The sequence below is a fragment of the Carcharhinus amblyrhynchos genome, chromosome 1 (genome assembly GCF_965287045.1).
Source record: "Carcharhinus amblyrhynchos chromosome 1, sCarAmb.v2.hapA, whole genome shotgun sequence".
Taxonomy (NCBI): Eukaryota; Metazoa; Chordata; class Chondrichthyes; order Carcharhiniformes; family Carcharhinidae; genus Carcharhinus; species Carcharhinus amblyrhynchos.
This window is the reverse complement of record NC_137324.1, coordinates 142,723-154,788: the sequence shown is the minus strand read 5'-3', so window position 1 is coordinate 154,788 and position 12,066 is coordinate 142,723. Positions and strand designations below refer to the sequence as shown.

At 48.5% G+C, this 12,066-nt stretch overlaps 1 protein-coding gene across 1 annotated transcript in view; it reads left to right on the top strand.

Moving 5' to 3' along the window:
- LOC145348421 (disintegrin and metalloproteinase domain-containing protein 12-like) overlaps window positions 1-12,066 on the top strand; it is a gene marked incomplete at its 3' end in the record, with an annotated part of 253,493 nt that overhangs the window by 104,700 nt on the left and 136,727 nt on the right. Inside the window, exon 6 of the mRNA XM_080196638.1 lies at window positions 2,575-2,749. Coding sequence (XP_080052764.1) covers window positions 2,575-2,749 — 175 coding nt within the window. The remainder of the gene's footprint in view (window positions 1-2,574; window positions 2,750-12,066) is intronic.

Here is a 12,066-nt window from a genome sequence, read left to right as displayed (position 1 = left end):
CTCAGATACTGAAACAGTCCATGTTCAAATGCAGCAAGATCTGGACAATATCCAGGCTTGGGCTGACTGCTAGCAGGAGTATTCGCAGTCATCTTCAATCTCTCTTTACAATAATCTGAGGTCCTTATCTGATTTAAGAAGATGACCATCATCCCGGTACCTAAGAAAAACCAAGCAGCATGCCTTAATGACTATCGGCCAATGTTGCTAACATCCATCATTATCAAGTTCTTCAAAAGGTTAGACATGGCACGAATCAATTCCAGCCTCCCGGACTACCTGGATCCACTACAGTTTGCCTATCAGATCCACAACAGATGCCATTTCCCTGGTCCTGCACTCAACCCTGGAACACCTAGATAACAAGGACACCCATATCAGATTCCTATTTATTGACTGCAGCTCAGTCTTACACACTTTATTCCTACAAAACTCATCTCCAAACTCCATGGCCTGGGCCTCAGCACCTGCCTCTGTGACTGGATTCTGAACTTCCCAACACACAGACCACAATCAGTAAGGATCGGCAACAACACCTCCTCCATGATCATCCTTAACATCTGTGCCCCACAAGGCTGTGTTCTCAGCCCCCAACTATACTCCTTATACACCTCTGACTTGCAGCCAAATTCCCCTCCAGTTCCAGTTTCAAGTTTGCTGACGACACCACCTTAGTGGTTGGACTCGAAACAATAATGAGACAGAGTACAGGATTGTGATAGAGAATCTGGTGAACTGGTGTGGCAACAATAATCTCTCCCTCAATGTCAACAAAACGAAGGGGATTGTCATCGGCTTCAGGAAGTGTAAAGCATCATCGGGGATGAAATAGAAAGGGTCAAGAGCTTCAAGTTTTTAGGTGTCCGGATTACCAATAACCTGTCTTGGTCCCCCCATGCTGACGCTATAGTTAAGAAAGCCCACCAACGCCTCTACTTTCTCAGAAGACTAAAGACATTTGGCATGTCAGCTACGACTCTCACCAACTTTTACAGATGGACCATAGAAAGCATTCTTTCTGATTATATCACAGCTTGGTACGGCTCCTGCTGCACCCAAGACTGCAAGGAACTATAAAAGTCCATGAATGTAGCTCAATCCATCATGCAAACCAGCCTCCCATGCACTGACTCTGTCTAAACTTCCTGCTGCCTTAGCAAAGCAGCCGCATAATTATGGACCCCATGCACCCCGGACATTCTCTCCTCTGTCTTCTTCCATCGGGAAAAAGATGCAAAAATCTGAGGTCACGTACCAACCGAGTCAAGAACAGCTTCTTCCCTGTTGCCACCAGACTTCTGAATGGACCTACCTTGCATTAAGTTGATCTTTCTCTACACCCTAGCTATGACTGGAACACTACATTCTGCACTCCCTCCATTCCTTCTCTATGAATGGTATGCTTTGTCTGTACAGCGCATAAGAAACAATACTTTTCACTGTTTGCTAATACATGTGACAGTAATAAATCAAATTGAATAAAACAAGTAGCAAGTAACATTCATGCCACACAATTGCCAGGCAATGACCAGTCTGGAGGGAGTTACCTGGGATCATCACCATAAGAACATCAGGACCAGGAGCAGGAGGAGGCCATTTGGCCCCTCCTAGTTTGGATGTTCTTATTAACATTGGCTCTGGACCCTATGAGGTTTCATGGAGGTCAAACATGGGCAAGGAAACATCCCACTGATTACCAAGTCCTGGCATTTGTTTAAAGAGACCTCACATCACTGGGTTAAAGCACAAGCTACCAAAATCTCACTAACTGTCCTGGCTGGAGACAATTCACACCTCTTTAACCTGTCATTATCCCTCTCTCCACTCACATTGTCTGTACTTGTAAAGAATTGATTACCTGTTAAGACTCACATTCCAACCATTGTCTTGCAATTGGGTCTGTGTCTATATAAACCCTGTTTGTGAATCCAGTCCTCCACTCACCTGATGAAGGAACAGCGTTCTGAAACCTCGTGATACCAAATAAACGTGTTGAACTTTAACCTGGTGTTGTGAGACTATTTGTCCCCGCCAGTCCACATCATGTTGTAAGAAAATTATGAATGGGTTTTTGAAGTGTTCACACACATGCTATTCTTCCAATCAGATTAACTGATTTAGCAGCGCCTGTCTGGGTGAATGGAAGTTATAATAGAATGTATGATGGGTCCCCTGTGGGTGGGTGGAGGCACGGGTTTGCCTGAGTGGGTGTGGCAGGCAATTGTTCTTGGGCATAAGGCCCAGATTGGTTTTCTCAGCTTTGACCCATGTAAGCCTTGTAAGAACACATCCTTGACATTGGACAGTCTATGTGCCGCCTCCAGCCTGTGTTCTGAGTGATAGCTCTGACAAACGGTCACAATGTGAATGAACATCCCATTATTCTCAGCGTGAGGAAACAGTGAGAAAATATCTTCACTCAAAGCTACTCGCCTCTGAATAAACTGTGTTCAGGAGCTGCCCCACTCCACTCTGTCTCTCTCTGTCTTGCCACAACAGCCATATCTGCTGAATATTTCCAGCATTTTCTCTTTATTAAGGGATAACTTTGTATTTTCATTTTCTCTCCTGCAGTGCTCTGATTGTGTTCAGCAATCGCAGTTACATCATTGAACATCTTGCAGGGGATAAGCACGGCCGCCATTTATTATACCAACCAGAGGATCTCTCTCCAGTACCGAGTAGCTGTGGAGTTAAAAACACCTCCCCTGGGTTCACCCCGACTGATCATCTGCTGCGTTCCCGGAGGGTGAGTAAACATACAGCAGCTGACTGAACACAACCATTCAACCACGTTTAGAAATCACAACACACAAACACACCACCCTGACTCAGAAGTACATTATCGCTCCTTCACTGTCACTGAGTCAAAATCCTGGAATTCCCTCTCAACTAGTCAGACATATTGCTGTGGCTGTGCAGTCTCCTGTAGGCCAGACCAGATAAGGATGGCAGATGGTCTGGAGTGCATCTGCTTCAATGCGAGGAGCGTAACAGGTAAGACAGACGAACTTAGGGCCTTAATGCTTACGCGGAATTTGGATGTGGTTGCGGTGACAGAGACTTGGTTAAAAGGATGGGACTGGCAGCTGAATATTCTGGGGTATAAGTGTTTCAGGCGAGACAGAGGAGGGGCTAAAAGAGGTGGGGGAGTAGCGATACTGGTTAGGGAGCATATTATAGCAGTGCAGAGGGTGGGCAATTTAGAGCGGCCATGTAATGAGTTACTGTGGGTGGAGCTCAGAAACAGGAAGGGCGCAGTCACTATGCTGGGGGTATACTACAGGCCACCCAACAGCCCACGGAAAGTGGAGGAACGCATATGTAAGGAGATTCTGGATAGGTGCAGAAAAAATGGGGTTGTTGTAGTAGGAGACTTTAGTTTTCCTGGTGTAGACTGGAAATCGCTTAGGGCTGGGGATCTGGACGGGGAGGAATTTGTAAAATGCGTACAGGAATGTTCTTTGGAACAATATGTGGATAGCCCAACTAGAGAGGGGGCTATACTGGACCTAGTACTGGGTAATGAGCCCGGTCAGATCATCAAAGTTTCAGTAGGGGAACATGTGGCAAATAGTGACCACAATTCTGTTAACTTGAGGATAGTAATGGACAAGGATGAGTGTTGTCCTACAGGTAGGGTGCTGAATTGGGTAAAGGCTAACTATAGCCAGATTGGGCAGAATTTGGTGGCCGTTGATTGGGAGAGGCTGTTTGAGGGTAAATCCACACCTGGCATGTGGGAGTCTTTTAAAGAACAGTTGATAGGACTGCAGGACAAGCATGTGCCTGTAAAAAGGAAGGACAGGAAAGGTAAGATTCGAGAGCCATGGATAACCAGGGAAATTGAGAATCTGATCAAAAGGAAGAGAGGCGTACGTTAGGTCCAGGCAAATAAAAACAGATGGAGCACTGGAGGAATACAGAGAAAGTAGGAAAGAACTCAAACAGGGAGTTAGAAGGGCTCCGGTTTCCTCCCACACCCCAAAGATGTGCTCTTAGGCTGATTGGTATAGCATATTGACACTATTCTCCCCTGAATCTGGCTAAGTTAGGGGTTCCACTCACATACACGCAGGGCAGGGTAGGTGTAGGAGGATGCAGCGGCGCGGGCTCGTTGGGCCGAAGGACCTGTTTCTCGTGCTGGGTTGTTCTTTGTTCTTTGTTTGTTCTTTGTAAAAAGGGGTCATGAAATGTTCTTGGAAGACAGGGTTAAGCAGAATCCGAAGGCATTTTATTCATACGTCAGGAACAAAAGAATTGTCAAGGAAGAAATTGGGCCTCTCAGGGACAAAGGAACATAAGAAATAGGAGCAGGAGTAGGCCATCTAGCCCTTCGAGCCTGCCCCGCCATTCAATAAGATCATGGCTGATCTGAAGTGGCTCAGTTCCACTTTCCCGCTTTCTCCCCATAACCCTTAATCCCCTCGCTTACCAAAAACCTATCTACCCGCGTCTTAAATATATTTAGCGAGGTAGCCTCCACCACTTCAACGGGCAGAGAATTCCAGAGATTCACCACCCTTTGAGTGAAGAAGTTCCTCCTCAACTCTGATCTAAACTGTCCCCCCCTTATCTTGAGGCTGTGCCCCCTAGTCCTGCTGTCCTTTCTGAGCGGGAAGAATCTCTCTACCTCTACCCTATCCATCCCATTCATTATCTGAGACGTCTCTGAAAGGTCCCCCCTCATCCTTCTAAACTCCAATGAGTACAGACCCAGTCTATTTAGTCTTTCTTCAGTAAGTTTGCGGACGACACTAAGATGGCTGGACTTGCTGATAGCGATGAACATTGTCGGACAATACAGCAGGATATAGATAGGCTGGAAAATTGGGCAGAGAAATGGCAGATGGAATTTAATCCAGATAAATGTGAAGTGATGCATTTTGGTAGGACTAATGTAGGGGAGAGCTGTACAATAAATGGCAGGGCCATCATGAGTATAGACACACAGAGGCACAGAGGGGTGTGCAAGTCCACAAATCCCTGAAGGTGGCAGCACAGGTGGAGAAGGTGGTGAAGAAGGCATGTGGCATGCTTGCCTTTATAGGACGGGGTACAGAGTATTGAAGCTGGAGCCTAAAGTTGCAGCTGTGTAGAATGCTGGTTAGGCCACATTTGGAATACTGCGTCCAGTTCTGGTCGCCACACTACCAGAAGGACGTGGAGGCTTTGGAGAGAGTACAGAGAAGGTTTACCAGGATGCTGCCTGGTATGGAGGGTCTTAGCTATGAGGAGAGATTGGGTAAACTGGGGTTTGTCTCCCTGGAAAGACGGAGAATGAGGCGAGACCTAATAGAGGTGTATAAAATTATGAAGGGTATAGATAGGGTGAACAGTGGGAAGCTTTTTCCCAGGTCGGAGGTGACAAACATGAGGGGGTCACAGGTTCAAGGTGAGGAGGGTGAGGTATAACTCAGATAAGAACATAAGAACATAAGAAATAGGAGCAGGAGTAGGCCATCTAGCCCTTCGAGCCTGCCCCGCCATTCAATAAGATCATGGCTGATCTGTCGTGGCTCAGTTCCACTTTCCCGCCCTCTCCCCATAACCCTCAATCCCTTCTCTTATCAAAAACCCATCAACCCGCTTCTTAAAAATATTTAGCGAGGCAGCCTCCACCACTTCAACGGGCAGAGAATTCCAGAGATTCACCACCCTTTGAGTGAAGAAGTTCCTCCTCAACTCCGTTCTAAACCGCCTCCCCTTTATCTTGAGGCTGTGCCCCCGAGTCCTACTGTCTTTTTTGAGCGGGAAGAGTCTCTCCACCTCTATCCTATCCATCCCATTCATCATCTTATACGTCTCAATGAGATCTCCCCTCATTCTTCTAAACTCTAACGAGTACAAGCCTAGTTTATTCAGCCTCTCCTCATAGCTCAATCCCCTCAACTCCGGTATCAGCCTAGTAAACCTCCTCTGCACTCCCTCCAGGGCCAAAATATCCTTGCGCAGGTGCGGCGCCCAAAACTGCACACAGTACTCCAGCTGCGGCCTCACCAATGCCCTATACAGCTGCAGCAAGACCTCCCTACTTTTATATTCAATCCCCCTCGCTATGAAGGCCAGCATCCCATTCGCCTTCCTGACCACCTGCTGCACCTGCAAGCTGGGTTTTTGCGACTCATGCACAAGGACCCCGAGGTCCCTCTGCACCGTCGCCTGCTGCAGTTTTTCGCCACGTAAGTAATAGTCCTTCCTACCATTCTTCCTACCAAAGTGGACCACCTCACACTTGCCAACATTAAATTCCATTTGCCATTTCCTGGCCCATTCGCCCAGCCTATCTAGATCCTTCTGCAGACTCTCCACACCCTCCGCACAATTTGCCGTTCCCCCAATCTTGGTGTCATCAGCAAATTTCGACACCCTGCACTCGGTTCCCTCCTCCAGATCATCTATATAAATGGTAAATAGCTGAGGCCCCAGCACTGACCCCTGGGGCACTCCACTAGTTACCATCCGCCAATCCGAATAGCACCCGTTGACCCCCACTCTCTGCCTCCTATTTGACAACCAATCCTCTATCCACGCTAACACCCTACCCCCAACTCCATGTCCCCTGACCTTCTGCAATAACCTCTTGTGAGGTACCTTGTCAAACGCCTTCTGAAAATCCAGAAAGACCACATCCACCGGCTCTCCTCTATCCACTGCCCTAGACACATCCTCATAGAACTCCAGTAAATTTGTCAGACACGACTTCCCTTTAATGAAACCGTGTTGCGTCCGCCCTATCAAGCAATTCCCTTCAAGATGCCTCGCAATTTCCTGCTTAATGACAGATTCTAACATTTTACCTACCACAGACGTTAAACTAACCGGCCTATAATTCCCCGCCTTTTGCCTGGCACCCTTCTTAAACAACGGCGTAACATTAGCCGTTTTCCAATCTTCCGGCACTTCCCCAGAATCCAGCGACGTCTGGAAAATAACCACCAAGGCATCCACTATCACCTCCGCCATTTCTTTCAGAACCCTCGGATGCATTCCATCCGGTCCTGGGGACTTGTCCACAATCAGCCCCTCCAGTCTGTCGAGCACCACCTCTCTAGTAACAGTAATGTCATTAAGACCCTCCATTCCTACCACCTTTCCATCGCTAACACCCGGCAAATTATTCACGTCCTCCTCCGTGAAGACAGAAACAAAAAAGTTATTCAAGACCTTCGCCATATCCCCATCCCCTACCACTAGCTCCCCTTTCTCATCCTCTAAAGGACCAACGTTCACCCTAGCCAGCCTCTTCCTTTTTATATATTTATAAAAACTCTTGCTATCCTTTTTTATATTAAGTGCTAGCCCAGCCTCATAGCTTCTCCTACCCTCCTTTATCAACTTCTTTGTCAATCTTTGTTGACATTTAAACCTTTCCCAATCCTCTTCTCGCCCACTGCTCTTAGCTACTCTAAATTCCTCCGCTCTTAATTTAACACTTTCCTTCACCTCCTTCGTTATCCACGGCTTATTACCTCTCTTCCTACTGTCCTTTTTAACCATCGGAATAAATTTCTGCTGAGCACCAAGAAAGATCTCCTTAAAGATCCTCCACTGCTCCTCAGCAGACCTACCTTCCAACACATTCCCCCAGTCCACATTCGCTAATTCTTCTCTCATCCTACCATACTCCCCTCTATTCAAACAAAGGACGCGCGTCCGGGAACCCACTTTCTCCTCCTCCATCTGCACCAGAAACTCCACCATACAATGATCACTCTCTCCAAGAGTATCAGAGGAACGTGTTTTACACAGAGGGGGTGGGGGCCTGGAATGCACGGCAAAGCAGGGTGGTGGAGGCGGACACACTGGGATCGTTTAAGGCTTATCCGGATAGTCACATGAGCAGACTGGGAATGGAGGGGTACAAACAAATGGTCTAATTGGACCAATGAGCAGCGCAGGCTTGGAGGGCCGAAGGTCCTGTTTCCTGTGCTGTACTGTTCTTTGTTCTTTATTTCCTTCCCTGAAGGGCATCAGTGAAGCAGATTTTTTTTTAGTGTTGTTGATAGTTGGGAAGGTCCCTGTTCCTGAGATGTTTAAAATTGCAGATGTTGTTGAACAGAGTGTGTGAGTTTCTAAGCTGAGGGAATTGGAGAGGCGGGGGGAGGGTTGGAAGGGGTGGTCGGCGGGGGGGAGGCACTCCTTTGCTTTTTTTAACTCAAACACAGCAGAAGGACTGAGCTGTTTGTGAGATTCTGGTAAATGGTTAAGATCTGTTCTTGTCCGAAGGTTCAAAATAGTACAGGACTTTCTGATAAGATTAATAGATAAATCTAGTCTGATAGCTCTGACAGAGACATGGTCAGTGGGTGATATAGATTAGGACCTGGATATTCAAGAGTGTGTGACACTTGGTGCAGGAAGTTGAGAACAGGAGGAGAGGTCGCTGTTAACTAATGCACCTCAGAGGGTGGGCTGACCTAAGTTCAGGAATGATATGGAAATGCCGGTGTTGGACTGGGGTAAACACAGTAAGAAGTCTGACAACACCAGGTTTAAGTCCAGCCGATTTATTTGATAGTAAACTCACAAGCTTTCGAGGTTTCCCTCTTCGTCAGGTGAATGGAGAGTTCAGGCCTCAGACAGAGCATATAAAGCACAGACAGTTTAGAGATTACTGATTAGAATGCGAATCTTTACACCTAACCTGCTGTTCAAGCCTTAAAGTGGCCGACAATGTGTGTGGAAGGAGCACTGATCACAGGTTAAAGAGATGTGTATTGTCTCCAGACAGTACAGTAAGTGAGGTTTTGCAAACCCAGGCAAGCCACGGGGGTTACAGATAGTGCGACATGAACCCAAGATCCCTGTTGAGACCGTCCTCATGTGTGTGGAACTTGGCTATCAGTCTCTGCTCAGCAACTCTGCGCTGTCGTGTGTCGTGAAGGCCACCTTGGAGAATGCTTACCCGAAGGTCGGAGGCCGAATGCCCGTGACCACTGAAGTGTTCGCCAACAGGAAGGGAACAGTCATGGGGAGACCATGCAGACGCTACGACAACGGATGAATGAACATCGCTCGACAATCACCAGGCAAGACTGTTCCCTTCCTGTTGGTGAACACTTCAGTGGTCACGGGCATTCAGCCTCTGACCTTCGGGTAAGCATTCTCCAAGGTGGCCTTCACGACACACGACAGCGCAGAGTCGCTGAGCAGAGACTGATAGCCAAGTTCCACACACATGAGGACGGTCTCAACAGGGATCTTGGGTTCATGTCGCACTATCTGTAACCCCCGTGACTTGCCTGGGTCTGCAAAACCTCACTCACTGTACTGTCTGGAGACAATACACATCTCTTTAAACTGTGATCAGTGCTCCTTCCACTCACATTGTCGGCCACTTTAAGACTTGAATAGCAGCTTAGGTGTAAAGATTTGCATTCTAATCAGTAATCTGTAAACTGTCTGTGCTTTATATGCTCTGTCTGAGGCCAGAACTCTCCATTCACCAGAAGAGGGGAACCTCGAAAGCTAGTGAGTTTACTATCAAATAAATCGGTTGGACTTAAACCTGGTGTTGTCAGACTTTTTACTAAGTTCAGGAAACCAGACTGGAGAAACACATTGGGTTGAGTTAAGAAATTACTTACCTGCAAGGAGTGGGGAGAATGGGACCTGCTAGGGACTCGCTCTTGGGAGCAGAGGGTAAAGGGAACGTGAGACTCGAGATTCTCAGTTAACTGTGTGGAATGGGGAAAAGATTGGACCTACAAGGGGCTCTGTCTCGGGAGCGGAGGGTAAAGGGAGAGCGAGGCTTGAGTTCTCACTTACCTGTGGAGAGAATGGGACCTGCGAGGGACTCTCTCCCGGGAGTGTGACATGGGACAGAAAGTGACACTGGACAAACCAAGGCAGCTGATTGGTGAGTGCATTCTGGTGAGTATTTTCAATATGTTCATGTGATTCGTTGCTTAACTGGTAGGAACTGAAAAAAAGATGAAAAAACAGTCCTGAACGATGATACTGTGCATCTGGAGTTGCATGTAAACATAAGAACATAAGAAATAGGAGCAGGAGTAGGCCATCTAGCCTCTCAAGCCTGCCCCGCCAATCAATAAGATCATGGCTGATCTGATAATGGTTCAGTTCCACTTACCCGCCTGCTCCCCATAACCCTTAATTCCCTTATTGGTCAAAAATCTATCTATCTGTGACTGAAACACATTTAACAAGGTAGCCTCCACTGCTTCAGTGGGCAGAGAATTCCAAAGATTCACCGCCCTCTGGGAGAAGAAGTTCCTCCTCAACTCTGTTCTAAATTGACTCCCCCTTACTTTAAGGTTGTGCCCTCTAGTTCGCCGTCTTGATCACCTGCTGCACCTGCAGACTGAGTTTTTGTGATTCATTCACAAGGACCCCCAGGTCCCTCTGCACAGTAGCATGTTGTAATTTTTCACCGTTTAAATAATAGTCCATTTTACTATTATTCCTTCCAAACTGGATAACCTCACACTTGCCAACATTATACTCCATCTGCCAGATCCTTGCCCACTCACTGAGCCTATCCAAATCTCTCTGCAGACTTTCTGTGTCCCCGACGCAGTTCGCTTTTCCACTCATCTTTGTGTCATCCGCAAATTTTGTTACCCTCCACTCGGCCCCCTCCTCCAGATCGTCTCTGTAAATGGTAAACAGTTGAGTCCTCAGCACCGATCCCTGTGGCACTCCACCAGTCACCAACTGCCAATTGGAAAAGCACCCATTTATTCCAAATCTCTGCTTTCTGTTAGATAGCTAACAGTTTACCCCCAACTTCATGTACCTTAATCTTATGCTTAATCTTAAACCAAATATTATTTTACGATAATCAGTAATGTTTTGTGGTTATGATTTTGGAGACTTGTGGCGGGATTTTCCACGCAGCCCAACACATGTCAGCGGAGGTGGCCTGCCATTGGCTGGCGCTGGGATCAGCGGAGGTGGCCTGCCATTGGCTGGCGCTGGGATCAGCGGAGGTGGCCTGCATTGGCTGGCGCTGGGATCAGCGGAGGTGGCCTGCCATTGGCTGGTGCTGGGATCAGCGGAGGTGGCCTGCCATTGGCTGGCGCTGGGATCAGCGGAGGTGGCCTGCCATTGGCTGGCGCTAGGATCAGCGGAGGTGGCCTGCCATTGGCTGGCGCTGGCATCAGCGGAGGTGGCCTGCCATTGGCTGGCGCTGGGATCAGCGGAGGTGGCCTGCATTGGCTGGCGCTGGGATCAGCGGAGGTGGCCTGCCATTGGCTGGCGCTAGGATCAGCGGAGGTGGCCTGCCATTGGCTGGCGCTGGCATCAGCGGAGGTGGCCTGCCATTGGCTGGCGCTGGGATCAGCAGAGGTGGCCTGCCATTGGCTGGTGCTGGGATCAGCGGAGGTGGCCTGCCATTGGCTGGCACTAGGATCAGTGGAGGTGGCCTGCCATTGGCTGGCGCTGGGATCAGCGGAGGCAGCCTGCCATTGGCTGGTGCTGGTGATCAGTGGAGGTGGCCTGCCATTGGCTGGCACTGGGATCAGCAGAGGTGGCCTGCCATTGGCTGGTGCTGGTGATCAGTGGAGGTGGCCTGCCATTGGCTGGCACTAGGATCAGTGGAGGTGGCCTGCCATTGGCTGGTGCTGGTGATCAGTGGAGGTGGCCTGCCATTGGCTGGCACTAGGATCAGCGGAGGCAGCCTGCCATTGGCTGGTGCTGGTGATCAGTGGAGGTGGCCTGCCATTGGCTGGCGCTGGGATCAGCAGAGGTGGCCTGCCATTGGCTGGTGGTGGTGATCAGTGCAGGTGGCCTGCCATTGGCTGGCGCTGGGATCTTCCAATCCTATCATTATTAATGGGTTTCCCATTGAATCCACCCCCTTGCTGCCGGGTAACACAGGATGGGGATGGACCAGCGGCAGGACTGGAAGATTCCATTGACATCAATAGTTGGAACATTCTGGCCGATGTTTTTATATTACAGCTATTTTGATTATTTAAATTGAAATGAGATTTGAACCCTTGCCCCCAAAGTATTAGCCTGGCGTCTGATTATTCGATACAATCGCTGGGCCACTGTCTCCACTTGCTGTGGAATTGGCTCCTTTCCAATCAAAACCCA